Source organism: Misgurnus anguillicaudatus, chromosome 4, assembly GCF_027580225.2.
Source record: "Misgurnus anguillicaudatus chromosome 4, ASM2758022v2, whole genome shotgun sequence".
In the NCBI taxonomy this organism is placed as follows: Eukaryota; Metazoa; Chordata; class Actinopteri; order Cypriniformes; family Cobitidae; genus Misgurnus; species Misgurnus anguillicaudatus.
Genome location: NC_073340.2, coordinates 30,073,800 through 30,096,658, shown reverse-complemented (window position 1 = coordinate 30,096,658; position 22,859 = coordinate 30,073,800). Strand labels below are relative to the sequence as shown.

Below are 22,859 nucleotides of genomic sequence, written 5' to 3'. Positions count from 1 at the left end.
ATTTCAGTGTCTCAAATTGTGCTTAGATTTGCTATTAAAATTTGTTTTTGTCGATCGGATCACAAGTGGACGAGACACACTTGGTATTTTATATATGAAGAGTTTCGTTGCAAAACGAGATAAATCTTTTTTTTTACATTTTTGTCAAAACATGTTTATTATTATGTTATCATGTTATTATTTTGTTTTATGGTGCTACTTAGCTGTATTTTTTAAGTTATGAAGGTTTAAATCAAAACAAACCAACTGCAGTTGCATTGAAAATAATTGGAATGCACAACCAAAAAACGAGATTTAAAAAAACGGTGGTTATCTCGTTTTGCAATGAATCTCTTCATATATATATATATATATATATATATATATATATATATATATATATATATATATATATATATATATATATATATATATATATATATATATATATATATATATATATATATATATATATATATATATATATATATATATGTATATATATATATATATATATATATATATATATATATATATATATATATATATATTTACAAAAAAAAGATTCACATGCACAAAATTTATTTATTTATTTAATTTATTTAATATTTATAAAATACGTTTCACAAACGAAAAACACAATTGTACAACTTTGTATGAAAAGTTTTGAATGTTTAAAATTACGAGTTTATCGTGACTGTGAATGTGCAAATTGTCTTTTTCATGTGTGAATCGCCTTGGATTTGTGTGTGTGTCTGTGTGTGCGTTTTGAGACTTTGCTGGCAGCGTGCTTCTCCAACATGGGTTACTCGTACTCTTTAGCCAATCAGATGCAAGCTCACCATTTAACCAATCATAACCCGCCAAGAGCGCAGCACTCAAGGAGCTCAGCTTTGCACACCTTTTGTGCAATGTGGCTTAATTACAATGGAAATGAAACTTTACATCATCAGTCAAACAAAATTTAAATAAAAAAACTGTTATTTTTTTATTTTTTTAGTTTTTTTTACTAATTACTTATCTGTGAGCTTCATTATTTAAAAAAATTATATAATGTAATCCTTAATCAACAATGCAAATCTCCTCCCCTCCTCGAAAGGATCTCTCTTTACTTCCAGTCATGGGTTATGGGAGGGGAGTGGGCTCCGGGAAAAGATGGCAGAGCTGCTTTACCTTTATCAGGGAATCACTAAAGGCCGCACCGAGCCTCTGAATATGGTCGAAAGTGAACGAGCTTCAAAAGGTTTACACCTCGCAGGGCTCCAGACTGCCCCCAAATGGTGGCATTTTGCCCCTAAAATTTGAGAGTGTGCCACTGAATTTTACATCCAGTCGCACATGTGCAACCAGTAAATTTTACCTTTTTTCCAAAAGTGCACAATAAAATGTGACACTGAATTTGAAACAGCACATTGTACTTTCTGCATCTATCATTAAAGTATTTATTAGTAATACAGTGGAAATTAGTAGAAATGTGAATGTTTGGTTAGCATGTTGATTTACGGTGTGTGCCCCTAAATTTTCTGGTTGCGCCCCTAAAATTTTCAGTTGGGGGCCACTATGCTCCTAGTAAAAAAAGTTAGTCTGGAGCCCTGCCTCGTATACCACCTGTATTTAGGGTCAACCAAATCCGATCGACTAAAACGTATCTTAATACCAGGTGTTAACAGCCCCTCCTAAATGTCATGTACAGTAAATGCAGGGTCAGAGTCAACAGTACAGTTAGTGAAGCATAAGCAGATTGCAAACATCAGCACAACACTGATGCTGTGTGAATGTAAAGTTTGAAATACAGTAACATCCTTAGTCAGAACTGCATATTTGAGTGTAGATTTCAATGCGTTTCTCTGCTGAAATGAACATTATTCAGTTTAAAAAATGTGTAAATTTAATGTTAGACATTATTGCTGACTTATCTAGCTGTCGTGTCTATTGTTTTCACAGCACTGGTATAAAGTATTTCCAGAACAGTACAGTACATTCTAAAAATGGGTTATTTTCAATACAGCTTTGGGTCAAAAAAGGACATACCCACTTGTTGGGTTAAATTAATCCAGAAAATGTTAATATTTGATCTAGCATTTGGGGTTGAAACAACTCAGTATAGGTTAATCTACAACTCAATAGGTTTTTATTTTTGACCCATTTTTTTAGAGTGTACTGTACTTGATGTACAAACTGTTCATTAGATTTTTTTTTGGGAAATAAATATTTCAGGCTTTCAAGAAGAAAATGTGCAGAGACAAAAATGAGACATTTATCTTTTTTTAATGGGTGATTTATAAACCAGGATTTATATTTTAGTGTCAGCTCTCCACCGATGTGTTTCATAGAGGTTTTGTTATACAGAAACCCCTTGGAGCTGACATCTCACGGTGGTCTCATGACACTCATGAAGAATACAGGCACACACTGTACTTCATTCACCTATACAAAGAGACAAGTGTGTTCAGCTAGAGTTACTGGCAAATCATTTCCAAAGAAAGTTAATGTTGTTCTGAGTACAAGAGTCATAAATATTTGCTTCATGCCACAACCTTATTATAATTTTCAAAATGTTTTCACTGATCTTCTTGTTATGTCCTAATTTTAAAATTTCACACTATAATTATATGTGATAATATGTGCACAGGAAAATATTTGTACATGGTATAGGTCAAAATTATCACTATTTATGCCACAAAATCATTAGGATATTAAGTAAAGATCATGTTCCAAGAAGATATTTTGTACATTTCCTACCGTAAAAAAAAATGTATTAATCATTTGTAACATGTGTTACTAAAGACTTCATTTGGACAACTTTAAAGGTGATTCTCTCAATATTTAGATTTTTTGCACCCTCAGACTCCAGATTTTTTTCTAAATATTGCCCTATCATAACAAACCATAAATCAATGCAAAGCTTATTTACTCAGCTTTCAGATGATGTATAAATCTCAATTTAAAAAAACAATTATGACTAGTTCCAGGGTCTCATATGGGTGCTTAAAACATGTCAGGTAACTTTTTGTAGTTTTTCAGCGGTCGGTGTGAGTATATAAACATGTTTTACTGAATAATTCAGATGTGGGGTTTGGCTTTTTTTACTTTTTTAAATGTGTAACAAAATCTAGAATGTGGGTCTTCAGTAGGGGGCCCATGGGGGTCCTGGGGGAAAATAAAACAAACAAAAATGCATCAAACAAAAATGCATTAAAGTGCACCCATTTCATTGCTAAAAAGCAACGTTATTTTGTGTATTTGGTGTAATACAATGTGTTTGCATGGTTTATGGTTAAAAACACATTACTTTCCACATACCATAATTTTTTGTAGCTCCAAATTTTACTCTCTTCCTGAAACACACTGATTTTGTACAAAGCTCATCGATCTGAAAAGCGCTGTGTCCCTGATTGGCCAGCTAACCTGTACGTTGTGATTGGCCTGAATACCTCTGCCGTCGGCTGTAAATGTGACGCTTCTTACCATGTTTGTAAGATTAGCAAATGCAATGCTGGGCAGGCGGGCAGAACTATGTTGGTCTTGTCCACATCAACAGGCCCAGTAAGTAAACTGTTGCCTACAATCCGTGTGTTTGTTGTAGTTCAAGAAAACAGATTTACATTCGAAATGATATCTCGCTCTCGCATCATTATTTACTTTTGGTTTTGTACCTTTTGCATATCGTTAATATGTACTAATACTCACTTACACACCAATGGAAATGTAAAATTGTGAAGCATACTATATGTGCTCTTAAATCGGCTAATAATAGAAATGATAAAAACACTTCCCTAATTAAAGTCTGTGCAGTAAATTTCATGTAGTATGTTAACAATTTTTATCTGTAAAAAAATACTTTGCTAATTTAAATATTTTTGTAACAAAATATATAAATACAGTCTTAATTTGATACAGTACTGGGGGTCCTGCTCCTCCTCTCTACCCATTAAAAGGTCTTTGGCCTGAAAAGTTGAAGACCTTTGATCTAGTGGATATTTATACTGTACTTACAGTGTGGACAGTAGATCTGTTCCGTGTGTTTTTATATTTTATAACATTTGGTTACAGTTATTGTTTCATTGAAATTGAATCATAATCGTGAAACTCGAATCTGAGTCAGGCTCTAAATCAGAGCCGATTCCCACCACTAACATAAAAAGGCAATAAAGTTTGTTTGGTGTTAAGTGGGATGGAATTGCACAATAAATCTAAAGACATTATGATCACATCATGTCTCTCCCTCAGGTCTCCTCCTCGACCCAGCCCAGGTAGCCTTCACTACTCGGATGAGGATGTCAGCACCAAGTACAATGACCTGATCCCAGCGGAGAGCAGCAGTCTCACAGAGAAACCATCTGAAATGTCAGATTCACAGGTAATGTATATTAATGGTCTGTGAAGTGTCTGCTATTTTCCAAGCAGGATTGCTAAAGCTAAATCAAGGCACATTCATTACCGAATGCAACTTGTTGAAATTCCCATAAAGCACACTTTTATTAGGACAGGTCTCGTTGTGCTGTAACTTTCCGAGATTTAGGAAACAGCCATTTTAGAAACGATCTGCTCTACCCTACTTAAAATTGTCACATGAGGTTTGGTCTAAATTGCAAATTACTTTAATCCAGAATTAATTATATGGGTGGTTATGTGAGTCAGGTCCAGAACACCATGATGAACCCTAAAAACCTATCTCTTGGGTCTTTGACTTCAAGGGCATATGGTGGAAAACTTATTGTACAGCACACATGGGCTCTGTCCTAAACCTTATTGAGTCTAATGTCTACACACACAGCATCCAAATTAAAGGAAGCATCTATTTTCAATTGAGTTTCCCGTTAGCACATTGTATTGATCTCGCCAGTGCCTGTTTAGCTGGCACAGACCTCTGTTGACTTTTGGAAGACCCCAACATAAATTAGTAATAATAATAATAATAATGTAGAAAATATTATATTGTTATGACAACCATTTGAAAATGCTGAAAAAATTATGACTTTGGACACCAAATGTACCTGCAGTTATATAGTTACACACCTACTGTATATTGAAAGATTAAGTTATTCTTAAATTGTCTTTACAAACCCAATTAGATTGGATAGAATTAATTTCTCCAGTTTCCAACAGAACTCTGAACCACATTGCACACAAACTCGGGTGTCATCACTGTCAGGCAGGGCGAAGAGAGATGCACGAATGTTTCCTTGAAGTTTTTATTGAGCGGATAACTCCAGGCTATTGCAGATCCATTGAGCTGTCTCCATAAGAGCCAGAGCTGCCACTGGGACATATAAGGCTGTCATTGTTCATGACCAGAAAAGGGATTCTTAAAACCAGCTTAAATTCTGTCGGCAGGGCAACAAACCTGAGCACCTCCATGGTGCATGAAATGTTAGACAGGTGAAATTCAATCTACTGCTATATATATGCCTTTGTGTGAGTGTGCTGGATCATAATGCGCATAAAGTAGTTTTTCAATCTGATTTGTGTTACTTTTGTATTTTTTTCTTTTTTCTTGGAAACATTGGCACTGTGGCTTCAGCTAACAGTGGGGTTCGTACAGGCAGTTCTTAATAATAAAGAAACTCTGTGTTAATTGGCTGTCTTGCAGTCATCTCAGCATCGGGGTGGAATATTAATCACGGCTCATGGAAATTTTACGACTCCAAATTTATTGTGTTTGCCTTAGACTTAAATTCACTTTTATGTGCATGAATGCAGTACAGCATGCACATCTCCCTATCAGTTAACCATATCTGTGCCACAATATGCTTTCTCTCAAAAAGATCCACATGGATCCGCAAAGACAACTAAAAACACGTATTAGGTGCACCAAGCCATTAGATGGCGGTGTTACCTCGTAAAGAAACATCACACGCCTTTGCACATTTTTTACAGAGCAATAAATACAAACAATCACGATGGAGGTAGGATTATTACTACCAGTGACCCTGGGCTATAAAGTGCCAAAATGTTGTAAACTTTGCTGAAGATAGTTTATTAATGCTTCTCCAAATAGAGTAAAAATAAACTAAGGCGTTGTCCAAAACTGTCTACTTCCATACTATATAGAAGGTGATAAGCAGTAGGAGAAGCAAATCATATGTCAGAATTCATAGTATTCCAAAAACAGTAGGGCGAAAAGTACTGGGATGACCTATACTTCCGGCAAGAATCCGGCAAGGGACCTTGTGGTTAAATTGCACTTGATTCGAGTTAACAACTAACTTGTTCTTATGACGATGCACGTCACGTGATGTGTCAACATGACAGATGTAGTAAGTTCAAATTAATTTATACTACCAATATTCACACTATATAGTATCCAGTGTTGGGGAAAGTTACTTTTAAAACGAATGCATTACAATATTAAGTTACTCCCCAAAAAAAGTTTGCGTTAATTAATTACTTTTCATGGAAAGTAATGCTTACTTTACTTTTTAGTTACTTTTGCGTTACTTTTTCTTGTCTGAGGCTTGATCTCTTTCAGGCCTTACAGGTGTTTTTTATGACTGAAAAGTTCTGCATTCAGAAATTGCATATTTTATTTTTTAAATATTTAAAAAAGTAACTAAAATATTAATGTGTACGTTACGTGTAATGCGTAAACCCCAACACTAATAGTACACTGAAAAAAATGATTCATTGAATTGAATCAATTTTTTAAGGTAAGTGGTTGCAATCAATTTATTTAAGCTACATTTAAACAAAAAAGATTAGTAAAGTAAAATAAAATATAAAACTTTTGTTTAAATGTAGCTTAAATAAATAGATTGCAACCACTTACCTTAAAAAATTGATTAAATTCAATGAATAATTTTTTTCAGTGTATCTTCTGTTTTAACGGTCGATTCGTTTTAACGTCATTGAATTCAGTACCTATTGTCACATTTTGCGATTTCGGACGCAGAGTAAGTATTTTAAGCAGCACAAACACAGTCCTGTAGGTAACCATAGTTGTTTTGGTTAAACTGGCGCATGCCTATAGATTGAATTAAAGGTGGGATGCATGATCTCTGAATACCAATGTTGACATTTGAAATCACTTAAACAAACACGCCCGTACCCCAACAGAATCTGGACCTTCTTTTGATAGACCCACCCCACACATAGGCAACCCAGGCAATGGTGGCGGTTAGTAGACACGCCCCTTACTGCTGATTGGCTACAAGTATGTTTCGATACTCGGCCTGACTCGTTTTTTCCAACGTATTTTTAAAAAATTGTGTATCCCGCCTTTAACACATGCGTCATGTTAACGTTATTATAGAGTTGTGTTTTCATAGATACAGGGCAATGAATAGGGGTAATTATCAAAAACTTTAAACCCATCTTCAAAAGTTCGCATTTTCCGAACCCTAAAATGCCATTGCCATGTAAACGGACAGCCGCATAAAAACTTCTCAGTTTTCGGTAAAAATCATTCCCTCACTGTCATTGATTCAATGTAGGTCAATAGAGGAAGTCTTTCAGACACTGGAAAGGCAAAGGCTATATACAAATTGGGATTTTCCAGATGGGAATGTCTTGCCCCACTTTCTGTGTCTGCTGGGGAATGAGCCTCGCATTCAAAACAAACAAAAATTCCAGTATGATGAAATCCTATCACAACAATCACTTCACATTGTAATGTAATGCACCCTCTATTGCTGGGTTGTTTAAGCTCACGGTTGGGGAAATTATCGACCAGCCCAAACCCAACGTTAGGTTTAAATAAACCTACAAAATGTTTGTATTTGACGCAACTATACATTCAAACAACACAGCAAATGTTATTTTAAACCCAATCATTGGGTTTGTCCATATTTTACTCAACTATGGGTTAAAACATTCAAACTGTAGTACATTTTGTGTGTTATCATCAGCGTCTTGTTTTGAATCAAACATTTTGGCATTTGCGGTCATGAATTTTGAATGTTTATTTATTATTTAAGTTAAAAATAGATTGATTGTTATAGGGATGTTGATCCTGGCCAAACAGCTTTGTTTAGGCGGATTACAGAGGAGTCGATGAATAAACAAACATTTTTTGGAGTGGAGAACAGCTGTCACGTCCTGCATGTGTCAGCGGGGGGAGGACAGGAGTGGGTCACTGCGCTCTCTGTTAGCCAACATGTTGTGATGACCACACACCGTGTCAGCATACAGCTTTAGTTTCTGGCCTTTGCTTCACTGTGAGGTCACGGCGAACAGAAAAAGCTTTCAAAGCCGAATTAGAAGGCGGTTTGTTTGATTCATGTTGAATTTGCTGGTATGACTGGAATGTCTGCCATTAAAAACCCAATGCTGCTCTTGTTCAAGGGGCTAAAATCGTGAGGATATGTTTGAGAAGATGATGCTAAAGTAATCTGATTTTTTTTTAAACAATTAGGCTGCTGTTTTACAGTTTTTAACTACATTACAGCCAAAAAAATATATATTGTGGACCACATTTAAAGGAATATTCAATTTTCTTAAAAGAAAAATCCTGATAATTTACTCACCACCATGTCATCCAAAATGTTGATGTCTTTCTTTGTTCAGTCGAAAAGAAATTATGTTTTTTGAGGAAAACATTGCAGGATTTTTCTCATTTTAATGGACTTTAATAGACACCAACAATTAACACTAAACACGTAACAGTTTTTTTCAACGGAGTTTCAAAGGACTATAAACAATCCCAAACGAGGCATAAGGGTCTTATCTAGCAAAACGATTGTCATTTTTGACAAGAAAAATAACAAATATACAATTTTAAAGCACAACTTCTCGTCTAGATCCGGTCCAGCGCGACCTAACGTAAATGCGTAGTGACGTATGGAGGTCACGTGTTACATATATAAAACCCACATTTGCGGACCATTGTAAACAATAAACTGACACAAAGACATTAATTAATATCAGTTGACATACAACAACGTAGGAACGGTCCTGTTTCAACACACTTGTAAACACTGGGGCGGAGTTTCGCGTTCGTCTTCTGTGACCTCTTGACGTCATGACGTATTGTGTCTGGTCACGCTGGTGCATCACGACCGGATCTAGACGAGAAGTTGTGCTTTAAAAGTGTATATTTGTTATTTTTCTTGTCAAAAATGACGATCGTTTTGCTGGATGGGACCCTTGTGGCTCGTTTGGGATTGTTTGTAGTCCTTTGAGACTCCGTTGAAAAAAACTGTTACGTGTTGAGTTAAGTGTCCATTAAAATGAGAAAAATCCTGCATTGTTTTCCTCAAAAAGCATAATTTCTTCTCTACTGAACAAAGAAAGACATCAACATTTTGGATGACATGGTGGTGAGTAAATTATCTGGATTTTTCTTTTAAGAAAATGGAATATTCCTTAAAGGATAAGCTTCATATGAAATGAACAAATTGTTGGATGGCAAAGATTTTTATGAACTTCGTATTTTGTATAGATTTCAAACAAAACCCTTGTTTCTAGAATGTTTTTGACATGTTTAAAGAAAGAAAGCAATACATTTGCTTGGTCCCGGGTGGAGAAACTATAGCTGTAGGGTGTTTAGGGGGATACGGGGCTGGTTTTGGGGGGAACTGATTTCCTTTTGTGGAATTTGAGTTGGAGGCATATGTGTCACATATGTACATATGTTACAATAATGGGGTGGCTTGACAGATCTGTGCATTGTAAGTTATTTTGCTATGATTAATATACTGTAGAAAAGACCAAACTTAGCCAAAAATATATACTAAATAAGCAATACCTCTTAGACATGGTGAAAAATAATAAAATGTGTTAAATAATGATTTGAAGAGTATTTCAAACAATGAGGCTTGAGCCCAGCAGTCCAGAACATAAAAGATCAAACTTCCAGTAGATGTTTTCCAGATTACAAACTATTTTTGGAAAATATAAAAAAATGGAGAGAAAAGAAAAGTGGAGAGAAAGAGACATTTACTTAAAATTATGTGCGACACTTAAAGTCTGTGGTCTCATACTTGAACTATAGGATACAGTATTTATACAGTATGCTGACATCTTAATAGCAAAGTTGTTCTTGAATGGTATAAATAAATTTTTTTACTAGTTTTTTTGTCAGTAGCTGGGTCGAAGAGCATTTCAGATAAAGAAGAAAAGTCAAGCCATTCAGGGGCAAACCTTTATACCAGCATTGGAAATTCCCAGATTCTGAATTCCTGGTGAGGTTTGGGTTGTTCGCAGTGTTAAGTGGGAGTCATTGGTGTGGAAAGACAAAACACAGAGCCTCAGTCATGATGGCACTTGGCACTTTTAAGATATTTCTGTGGTGAACACTGGCAGAAGCTCTACAAGTGTCAGCCAGATACTGTTTGTCAAAGTGAAGAGAGGGAAAAAGTTGTTGTATTGTGATCGTAGTGATAAGCCTTACTGTACGTTCACACCGCCGCAAACTTAAGCTTCCAAAGAAGCTCAGGCCGCCCGGTCAAGGACGCTTGTCAAAAAGTACGGGGAAGCTTTTTGACGCTTTGGCTGCTCTAATGTCTGTTTTCTTGAAAATAATGTTTTGGTAGGAACGAAAGTTTACATTGTATGTTTCTACGGAATCAGCCAGCAAAGAACGTCTAGGCTATATTCCGATTGGTTGCTGGCATTTTGCCGCTGCTTGCTGCTGAACTGCGTCATAGCTTAGTACCATAAAGTTGAGCTTCTTTCAACTTTCTAATTGATGATCTGGTAGCTCAAAATGCTCAAAACGCGATGCCGATGGCTTTGATGCTCCTTGCAGCTGAGAGAAGCCAGCTTCCATTGTAAATGAATGACTTCCAGTAACTTTGGAAGCTCAAGTCTGTGGCAGTGTGAACGTACAGTTACACAGTTGTGTGTTGTGTTTGTACACTGTTAGAAATAAGGTACTGCGGAGGTACACTTTTGTTCCTAGAGGAGCAGAACATTTAACTGTAGGGTACAATTATGTACCAAAATAAGTTATAAAGGTACTAACTAGAGGAACAAAACTGTGCCCCTTGGGTGACGGCCAGTTGTACCTTAATAACTACAGTTTTGTGTGTTTCTCTCTGAGAGTGTAGGTGGACATTACGAGGAACCTATTTAAGGTAGCTCCAGAAAGAATTTTAAAGGATTACTGCACTTTCATAAAAAAAATCATAAAAAAATTTACTCACCCCCATGTCATCCAAGATGTTTCTTTTTTGTTTGTTTGGTTTTTTTTAGTCGAGAAGAAAATTAAGCAAACGATCCCAACCAAGGCGTAAGGTTCTTATCTAGCGAAACGATCGTCATTTCCCCAAAAACATAAGGTTATGTACTTTCTGACCACTAGTTCTTGTCTTGTACTAGCCGTGTGACGCGCCAACGTGGCCTTACGTATTACGTAATCACGTGGAAAGGTCACGGGTTACATATGTGAAACGCACGCTTGCGGACCATTTTAAACAATGAACTGACAGAAAGACATTCATTAGTATCATTCCACATACAACAACATTGAAACGGTCCTCCATCTCCACACTTGTAAACACGATAGTTTTGCATACGTCATGCGTGACCTTTTGACATGATTACGTAATACGTAAAGTCACACTGGCGCATCAGAAGGCTATAGTGCAAGACAAGAAGTTGTGGTTTCCTCAAAAAACGTAATTTCTTTGCGACTGAACAAAGACATAAACGTCTTGGATGACATAGGGGTGAGTAAATTATCAGATTTTTTCATCATGATCTCAAGGAAAGTCGTGTTATGGTCATGAAAATTTTGATTAATTTATTTGTATCTATGGAATGATATTTAGCTTTTTTGTGCCTTGAGCACGAATGGCTTTTTCGTGTCAGGCGCACAAATTTCTATAAATAGTTTTTCTTGTCCGTGGCACGACTTTCATTTTTGTGTAATTTTATGTATTGTTTTCTCTTTTTTCCCCCATTTTTAAATTATTGTTCACTTGTGATTGGGGTTAGACTTGGGTTAGGATATACTTTTATGTATTGGTTTCTACATGTTTTTCTTCCGCTTTTAAAACTATACTCGCCTGGAGTTGGGGTTAGTGTTGGGGTTTGGGTTAGGATGTTTAATAATGTAACAGAAAGTGATTCTAACCCCAACTTCAGGCGACAATGGTAAGAAAATTGGGGAAAACTATGAGAAAAAAAACAATACATAAAATGAAATTGAAAAGTTCTGCAATGGATACGAAGAGCTGTTGTGGAAATTTGTGCGAGTTACACGAGGGGGAAATTCGTGCTCAAGGCACAAAATATCCGAGTTTTGTGCCATGTACACGAATGAATTAATCAAATTTTTCGTGACTATAACACGACTTTCCGTGAGATCAGTCTGGATTTTCTTCATGAAAGTGGAATATTCCTTTAAAGAAGTGCTCATTACCCTTACAAAAAGTATCATGGTTTTAGATACTGCTGTGCTGATAATACCATGGTATTATTTAAAATGTACTGAACAATAAAATATTAATGATGTTGCACTTTTCTGCGGTCTTAAACTAAATGTAATTTACAAATCTGCAAGATTTTTTGTACACTTCTTTTTTCCTTGCTTCCATTAAACTCAATGCTTTCTCAAATCATGCTAGGATCAATGGATCATGGTGCATGCTGTCATTATAGATAGGATATACCAAATGCTTAAAGGAATAGTCTACTCATTTTCAATATTAAAATATGTTATTACCTTAACTAAGAATTGTTGATACATCCCTCTATCATCTGTGTGCGTGCACGTAAGCGCTGGAGCGCGCTGCGACGCTTCGATAGCATTTAGCTTATCCCCATTCATTTAATGGTACCATTTAGAGATAAAGTTAGAAGTGACCAAACACATCAACGTTTTTCCTATTTAAGACGAGTAGTTATACGAGCAAGTTTGGTGGTACAAAATAAAACGTAGCGCTTTTCTAAGCGGATTTAAAAGAGGTGCTACATTTTATGGCGTAATAGCACTTTTGGGAGTACTTCGACTCGGCCCAGTAACACTCTCCCTCTCCCATTATGAGAGGGAGAAGGGGAGCGGACTTTTCAGGCGAGTCGAAGTACTCCCAAAAGTGCTATTACGCCATAAAATATAGTTCCTCTTTTAAATCCGCTTAGAAAAGCGCTACGTTTTATTTTGTACCACCAAACTTGCTTGCTAACTTTATCTCTAAATGGTACCATTGAATGAATGGGGCTAAGCTAAATGCTATCGAAGCGTCGCAGCGCGCTCCAGCGCTTACGTGCACGCACACAGATGATAGAGGGATGTATCAACAATTCTTAGTTAAGGTAATAACATATTTTAATATTGAAAATGAGTAGACTATTCCTTTAAAGATTTCTGTAATATGTGTAAATTTTTCAACATTTCTTTAAAATTGTTATGCTGATGATATAATTCTTAATAAAAACGTGCTTTCATTTATGCTAAAAACTAAATATAATGGTGGACCCTACCTTATTTCAGACCTGTAAAGTACTCAGGTATTTCTGCTATACTCAAGTAAACTTTTTCAAGTATTTGTACTTTATCAAAGTGTTTTTCTACGGTACTGTTCACTCCATTACATTTTGTAAAAACAAGCTGGTTTTTACATTTAATTCATAAATACATTAAAATCTGGTAATATCTTATGAATACTTTTACTTTTATATACCATTTTCTTCAGTACTTTTTTATGTAAGTTAATTAAATATTAAAAGATATGTAATATACAATAAAAAATATGATATTATGCTTTAAAATGTATTGATAACTTGATAAAATACAGATACTTGACAAATGTACTTCAACAAAGTAAAACACTCAAGTACTTTACATCTCTGCTGTTTATCATCTGATATTGTCAATAAACCATGGTACAGCCATAGTACTTTTTGCAAGGGTACTGTACCGTTGTTTCTGCCCCATAAAAAATGTTGGTGGAAGACTACGGCCCCTACTGTACTGCTTTAAACCCCATGTCTCTGTTTACCTCTAGGAGGCGCTTGTTTTCTCCTTTAAGACTGGGGGCCTTCAAACTCTTCCAACTCAATGGGTGAGGACATGCATTGTGCATTGATTGATAGGAAGTGCTTGTCCATTCCAGTCCTTTCCATTAGGTTCATATACCCCACATTATTGCGTAATCCCTAAATGCAGCGTGCGATTGGTTCCCGTAGGTGCACTGATAGCATTGAGGTTCCATTTGCGATAGATGAATTATTTGTGCTTTCTTTGGTTTGTCTTTCTTTTTGTTTGGAAATGCACGTCTTTGACTAGCAACACATGTGGTTGTATATGTGTATGTGTGTGTTCTGGGATTGAGTGGTCTATTGTGTTGTGTCATGATCAAAAAGAAATATGATATTGTACGTGTTGTACAGTAAAATGAATGTGATTATTGTTCTAGATTGCAAGACCACGGGTTCTTTTGTCATTTCATATAGAGAAAGGGGAATGAAGAGAAAAAGCCAACGCCCCACAACATATAACCCACAGTTTTCAAATCAAATGAAAGTATAATCAAACTCAATTTATTTTATTTTATTATTATGGATTCTATAGAGGGCAATGAAATGTAAATAGAGCAACAGATATTTGTGGCACAACCTCTGGTTCTGTGGATTTTAATTGGACATCTTATCAAGTCATCACTACGGAGCCCCTAAGGGGACATTGAGCAAAAATTAAATAAAGTTTAATTTCGCATGCGCACGTGAAACTTCTGGGTGCGCAGGAGAAATTATCGCCAAACTTTAAATAAACTAAACTTTATTTAATTTTGCTCCATGTCCCCTTAGGGGCTCCATAGTGATGATTTGATAAGATGTACCGATAGTTTCAGATGCACGCGATAGTTTCACGTGCGCATGCAAAAAACTAAACTTTACTTAATTTTTGTAGTGATGACTTGATAAGATGTCGCGATAGTTTCAGATGCACACGCGATAGTTTCATGTGCGCACGCGAAACTAAACTTTATTTAATTTTTGATCCATGTCCCCTTAGGGGCTCCGTAGTGATGACTTGATAAGATGTCGCGATAGTTTCAGATGCACGCGATAGTTTCATGTGCACACGCGAAACTAAACTTTATTTAATTTTTGATCCATGTCCCCTTAGGGGCTCCGTAGTGATGACTTGATAAGATGTTGCGATAGTTTCACATGCGCACACGACAGTTTCACGTGCGCACACGATAGTTTCACATGCACACACATTAGTTCGACATGCGCACTTTTCACAAGGGTACACGAACGTTTCACAAGTGCACGTAAAACTTTCACAAGTGCACGTGATAGTTTCAAGTGAGCACGTGATAGTTTCACAAGTGCACGCAATAGTTTCAAGTGAGCACGCGAAAATAAACTTTATTTAATTTTTGCTCTATGTCCCCTTAGGGGCTCTGTAGTGATGACTTGATAAGATGTCGCGATAGTTTCAGATGCACGCGATAGTTTCATGTGCGCACGTGAAACTAAACTTTATTTAATTTTTGATCCATGTCCCCTTAGGGGCTCCGTAGTGATGACTTGATAAGATGTCGCGATAGTTTCAGATGCACACGCGATAGTTTCATGTGCGCACGCGAAACTAAACTTTATTTAATTTTTGCTCCATGTCCCCTTAGGGGCTCTGTAGTGATGACTTGATAAGATGTCCAAGTAAAATCCCATTATTAAAAAAAATCTGCACATGAAGGTTTCGCGTGACCACATGAAAGTTTCACGTGAGCACATGAAACTAAACTTGAGATTTTTTTACTCCAATGTCACCTTAGGGGCTCGGTACATCTCTGGAAAATTTTATCTCCATCACAATTCTCTCTCTCTCTATCCCAGGGCAGTGACAGCGAGTATGAAGTGGACCCTAACCGACAGAAGACCCATTCATTCGTCAACCACTACATCAGCGATCCCACCTACTACAACTCCTGGCGCAGACAGCAGAAGGGCATCTCACGAGCGCAGGCCTACAACTACACCGAATCGGAGTCCGGAGAACCCGAACACACCGCCCCTCCACCACCTCTGCCCCCACTGCCTCCGTTCCCACCGCAGCTCAGCTCACCAACCCCTCAGAGTCAACCCCAAACTGGCAGTCTCTTCAGACCAAAGGGCAGCCGGACTCCCACACCTTCCCAGCAGAGCTCCAACCCACCCAGTCAGCACGGCACACTTTATCGGCCCCCCAGCAGCTTGGCTCCGGGATCCCGAGGCCAAATCGCTGGCTTCTCCTCTTTTGTTTGAATCAAAATAACAAAGGCAGGAATATATCTTACTTTCCCTACGGAAGAACGACGCCAAACGTCAGCCATCGATCTGTTGTGCTTTATTTCTCATTGCAAGCCGGTTATTATTATTATGTTTTGTGCTCTGAACAAATATATTGTTTATTTTTGCTTTAGTTTCTCTGCTCGCGTGTGGTTTGGCTTCTTACAATGAAAGACAATCAATTGGACAGTTTTGCTTTTTGGTGCTGCTTGTGCAAACTGCATGACTTGATTTTATTTTTGGTTTGTCTCTTATTTCATATTTTGTTTCGTTGCATTTTGTACAAGAGTGCAACGCCATGCGGTATGTTACAATGCTGGACAAAAGCACCAACACATGAAGGATAAATAAAAAATAAGCCGAAAAAATCTCGACTGCCGGGGTGGCTAACGTCAGTGCTTGGAGATTTTTACAGTGGTATTTTTGTTCTCGAACAAGTGACAAAGTACCGCAGTGATTATGAGAGCTTACAAAGGTCATCCTGATCTAAGACTTAAAGACTACGCTCTGATAAAGACCTGTTTGCACTTAACACATCGAGTTGGCCACAGGTCGATGAAAAAAGGCCAAAGGCCACATGAAGTGCTTCACCCTGATGTGTGTTTCGAATGTTTTTCGCAGGTGAAATATAGGTTGTGTTTGTAAAGTCGAGGTTAGGAGCACGAGTATATTTTCCCACATGAAGCTGACAGATCAAAGGCCAAAAATGAAAGACTACAAGGTCTCATTCATTATTATACTATTATACTATTACTCTGAATTAAGCATTCAGAGTCATCAGTGTTAGCGACAGGTTTGTGTGTGTGTGTCTGTGGGTGACTGGGTTTGTATGAAGAGGGCGTGGTCATTTGTTGCTCCTTTTGATTTGACTCTATGATGTCATCCTGAGCATCAGGTTGTACTTCCCCCTTAAAAACGGTAACATCGGACGTAAACATCAAAAGACACCCATGAATAAAGAAGAGCTCTTTTTCACAGCTGAACCGGACATTAAAGCGTCTATTAAAGGGATTCTGTTTTCACCTGTATCACACACACACACTGCCAGTGATGTCATTTTTACTGATATTATCATATGGTTTCTGTGATGATCTGGCAAGACGGGACAAACAGATAAAAGTTTTTGAAGATCGCGCAACCAAGCGAATCTATTGTGTACTTCGACCATATGGATTATTTACCACTTTGCTTTGAAGAAGCCATTTAAAGATACAGAAGAAAATGGACTAAGAGACCCAACAGTGAACTACATGGCACTTGCACAGCTTATTTTTGTGGTTTAATGATGTTGTTTGCTTCTTTTCTGTGAAGTGATTTTACTGGATGTATAAACAAGGTCAATCACACGCTCAGTCTGCCTGAACACAGTATATACCCAAATAAATGGTTTTCTGCAAAAGCTATTGGTTTGAACATTGATAAATGGTCATTTGGCCTTCTGAAATGGAAACTTTACATGGTAAAAGGTAAGGGTGTATGTCCACCAGTGCTTTTAAACGCCAGGCGAATGCCAACTGTGAGCACTTGGCAGCGTTTCTTCATGCTGTGATACTTCTGTTTTTATCAGTCATTGTATGATGCACCAGTGTGCTATTTGTCCCGCCCCCCTCCACTGCAATTGGACGACTGACTGAAAAGTGACATTGATGAGCTCAGCTAACCATTTTTCAACTCTCGCTGGCATTTTTTAAAAGCGCAGCGCTTCCACTGGACACAATATGCCATAAAAATAGGGCCTTACATAAGTGAATAAATCTGGGTGAAGATGTCATATAAATTACCCAACTCAGTTTCCAGTCTTTCCTAACCAGTCACAACAATTAACAAGCAGCAGGCCTGGTTAGTACGTTGGTGTCATTGTGCTATTTAACTCCACCCTAGGAGCAATCTCATTGGTTCAAAATCCTGCATATAGTATATAGCATATAGTGGTCTGATGAGGTTGTTGCATACTGTAATTTACCGTAAAAATAGCTGTGGTGTGCTGGTTTTTGCTTTCACAGAGGTGGCAACAAAAATATTCACAACGAGCATCGGATTAGTTGTTGTTTTGCAATTTATTCCGTCTATAAAGTGGCTTTTTTCAGCAATGTCATTTTGTCTTAAATAGATATTAAATATGCAAATTACACATTGGGGATGTTTATTTATTAGGCTAATTTACTAGCTTTATCAGATGAAATTACTCCATATTTTCTAGGAATACATTAGTTGGTACGTTCTGTAATGTGTCAGAACATGATTCATCATGAAACACGCGTACAAGTTGCATTCTCAGTGTAGATCTCTGTCTGAAGTTTTTAGGTGTTGCAACAGTTTGAAAAGAATCCAGCTGAACGGGTTCGACCCACCACATGTTTAAAGCTTACTACTGTAGCTGAATAATAATAAATATTGTTAAATGGGAATGATATTTGAAGGCAAGCCATTTTCCCTCTTGAGTTATAAGTAAGAATGTACATTTTTCCAGGAACATGCCCTGCTTTACAAAAATCACATTCACTGAACGTTATTATATTTTTTGCTTATTTGAGTAATTATATGCAGTGTTGGGTGAAGTTACTTTTAAAAGTAATATTAAGTTACAATATTAAGTTACTCCGCAAAAAAGTAACTAATTGCGTTACTTTTCATGGAAAGTAATGCTTACGTTACTTTTTAGTTACTTTTGGATTACTTTTTCTTGGCTAAGACTTGATCTCTTTCAGGCCTTGCAGATGTTTTTATGGCTGAGAAGTTGTGCATTCAGTAATTGCATATTTCATCACAAAAATGTCGAGCTCTGGCCTGCCATCTCAGTTTCTGACTCAAACTGTTCCCACACAGGCGTGTGCACATAGAGTGCATAATGTGACTATGTTTAGTTTAATTCAGAACATATTTTTTTTTAATCAAATTAATTAAACTAAAAAAGTAACTTGCAATACTTTTTTAAAAAAGTAACTCAAATATTAACGTGTACATTTAAAAAGTAATGTGTTACTTTACTCATTACTTCAGAAAAGTAATATTATTACGTAATGCACGTTACTTGTAATGCGTTACCCCCAACACTGATTATATGTAAGATTTATTGTTTCAACCTAAAAAAAAATCCTGGTTGCTTTAAAATTTTAAGTTAATTCAACTTAAAAACTCAAAAAGTTGTGTAAAAATTGTTATGTCAACTAATATTTTTAGAATTGTTGAATTAACTCAAAATGTTAAGGCAGCCAGGTAACTTACTTTTTTAAGTTGAACCAACTTTTTTAACAGTGTAGGTGCCTCACTGTTACTACTCAGATGTTTGTGAAAATCCATCTCAACCCTTTGATTGATATTTGGCTTAGTGTTTGTAAATCAGATCAGCAAACCTGTTTATATCATGTTGAAAGCATCTATTGCACATTTCAAAGCGAGTTAAGCCAATAAAGCATGATACGATTTGAAACACGCTTTCATCATACAGAAAATAGACAAGTTTCTCCACATCTTTAACTTTTTTACATGTTTTTCTAGTTATATCCCTTAATGGAAATAAAACAAATCAAGCTCTTAATCATTTATGATTAAGGGATTAAGAGAGGCTTGGTGCAAAATGCACCACAATTACAGTAAATCCATATTATATCATAGTTAAAGGTTTACATTTATTTAAATGGGTGGTGCACGGCATGTTGAATGTTTAGAAAAAAAATAATAATGTCCATTGCCCCCCTATTTGAAAAATATATTTTTGTTTCTGATACCAAAAAGTGCAAACATCACACAAGCTTAACTTTTCTCTCGTCCTCCAAAAAACTGTTCTCTTACTGCTCTCAACATAAATGCATTTATCATCTATGAGAGACTGGGAGACCTGGTGATGATGTCACAGACAGTGATGTGTCATTTACCTATTATGCATTTGGCAAATACTTTTATCCAAAGTGACTTACTGTTCATTTAAAATATACTTTTTTGTCAGTGAGTGTGTTACCTGGGAATCAGACTCTCAACCTTTGTGCTCCTAATGCAATGATCTAGCAAATGAGCTACATGAACAGTCTGAATGGTGTCCTATTTTAACAAATCTTCTACCTATTGCTCATTACATTGATCTAAATGAATAGGAAAAAGTGTAAAGACGATTTCTGTATGTTTAATCTTAGCTTAATGTGCAAATAAGCCATTTAAAAGTTGATTTTTACGAAAAAAGTCATGCATCTGGGGTGCTATTAAAACATCGCTTTGTTTGTCTGACCACCTCATATTTTCAATCAATGGTGTGAGGTTTGGTCGGTGCTCTTGTTTTGTTTGACCAATGGCAGACAAGTAAGTGTTTCAAGAAAATACCATTTTAATTGGAGTATGTTAGGGACATATAGGAGCATGCAATAATATGAACTCATCAAAGTTTTTCCTTCAACGTGTAGAAGACAGGTGCTGCATGTCTAAAATAATTGGCCTTTGACAGATTAATGATTAATGTACACCAGCCAGACAGATATAAAAGAAAAATGCTTATAAAATCTCGGGTTATATAAGGACGGTGGATACAGAATATCTGCAGTTTGCTTTTTTTGAATAAAAAGCCTTATCACTTGAATATTTTCACAATGTATGAAAATAAATTAGCAACAGATGAAGAGAGATTGGTGGTAATTTGGGATGTTTTTGCATGATTTGCAATATATTTTGTCAATGGAGCTTCAGTATTTAGTTTGTTATGATAATGACTTACAGCAACTGAAGTTGCAATATCTTGGCAGGAACATTTATAGCTGTTCAATATTTAAATATAAGACCATCTGGCATATGATTCAAAATCTCCTATCCAAAGACGTTTTACAGCTGTGATTCATGTTTGAAACATCTGCACAGTCATCTCCTGTTTGTGGTTGCATCTGTGAGTTTTGTGTTAATTATACATTTCAAACAGTTGGATAAATGTTTTGAAGCCAATAACAGTAATGTTTTACCACTGGATATGAACTCATTGATTAACTTGTTTGCTAACTCAGTATAGAGCACATTTGGAGAGAAATTGCCTGTTTAAGCTCTGGTGAAGTCCTATTTAAAGTTATTTTGTGTTTTTTTTAAACAGCTGAATAGATTTATTATATTACATGCATAACTTTTGCATAAATTGAAAACAGAACCTACATATCATACCTGTCTGTCATACAAGTATATACATTTAAGTGGGCCACTTTCATTTTTTTTATATTTACTATTGGGTATGTACTGTATGCTTTTAGATGCTGTGGGTTCATTTAAATGGCCCTGTGTGTTGTAATGTTTTTAATGGTCTTTTTGAACCTTGATATACCAGATTTATGGTTATACTGTATGTGTGTTGAGCTGTACAATCATTTGTGTACCTGGCTGATGAGAAAGAGAGTGAAAGGTACACCAATATATTTTATTCATTATTTAAGATTTGTTGTGCAAATATATTGTACAGAACACCAACCGAACACACGTATGTATGTTTTTTTTTTTTTTTTTTTTTTTGGTGGGCTTTGCACAACATTGCCTTTCAGATCTGTGTAGAAGTAAAACCAAAATATCCTCTTTTGGAAAAGTAAGATTTATTGAGATGTACATGAAGGGGAAAGAGTGTTTATGTGTATCACATTGTATCACAAAAGCCTGCATTTCATTGTATGCTTGACAAATATGAGGACTGCAATCACTGCAAAATATAACATGCTGATGTAGAGGATGTGTGTAGTTGTGCTTCTCACAAATTTGTTTCATGTGATTCCTGCTTTAACATGAATGCATTTGTAACCAGAGTCAAATGTAAAACAAGCCTTTGTATTCATCATCAATGGATACTTTTGTAAACACATCTGTTTTTACCTTTTCCGTTTAATTTAAAATGTGTTTATTTTTGTGTTTTTTTTCCCGTGGTGTGGTTTACCTTATCAGCATTATCCACCAGAGCTGCATCTAAGGACTTTTGAAAATATTCATTGTTTGGCCTGCCTATCGGGATGTATTGTATTATAATGAGTGTTTAGTGCCAAGGGTGAACTCTGTGATCAAATATGTATATGCTGTACTAGACCATGTGAAAAATCAGATTAACTTGAAGGAGGTAAAGAACTGTCAATGGTCTTTTGATTCTGGCCAAACTGTCTTTGGAGAAAAATAAATAAATAAGAAGGCCTGATGACAGAAATATATTATTTTCTAAATAAAACAAAGTCAAACAAGCCATTTTGTGATTTTGTGTTTACATACACAGCACACATTATTTTAAGTGCATTACGTGAAATAAATGTACAAAAGTTGTCACTGGGACAGTACCCTTTCAAAAAGGTACACCTTTGTACCCAAATATTAGTACTTCAAAGGTACATATTGGCAGTTCAAAGATACATATTTGTACCTTTATTTTTGACAGTGTACAAAAATGTAAGAAAATATGTTACAAAGGTAAAAAAAAGTTTTTAATATTTTACGTTTCAATCTATTTGAAATGTGCATAAAGGCACAACTTTAATAAGTAGAATTTTTAAAGTCTGTTATCTATTATAGTTTTTAAGTTTTATGTATGTGATAACTTTTAATAAAAGTCATTAAAAGCTTTACTAGTACTTTATAGAGCATGGAAACAGTTAAATCTACAGTACCTATATTTAAGCTTAACTTGTATTAACCTAGTGTGAATGAACTGTTGTACATGCTGAGCCAGTGGGGGCGGGGCGCAGTCTTTCAGGCAACGCGACGTGGGCGGGGCTTCTCTC

The 22,859-nt window shown here is 36.1% G+C and overlaps 1 protein-coding gene across 1 annotated transcript in view; it reads left to right on the top strand.

Moving 5' to 3' along the window:
• The window catches only part of sdk2b (sidekick cell adhesion molecule 2b), a 418,765-nt gene extending 401,219 nt beyond the window's left edge, over positions 1 to 17,546 (top strand). Inside the window, exons 44-46 of the mRNA XM_073867136.1 lie at positions 4,210 to 4,339; positions 13,869 to 13,925; positions 15,712 to 17,546. Of these exons, the coding sequence (XP_073723237.1) occupies positions 4,210 to 4,339; positions 13,869 to 13,925; positions 15,712 to 16,119 (595 nt within the window). The 3' untranslated portion in view covers positions 16,120 to 17,546. The remainder of the gene's footprint in view (positions 1 to 4,209; positions 4,340 to 13,868; positions 13,926 to 15,711) is intronic.
• The last annotated feature ends 5,313 nt before the right edge of the window (positions 17,547 to 22,859 follow it).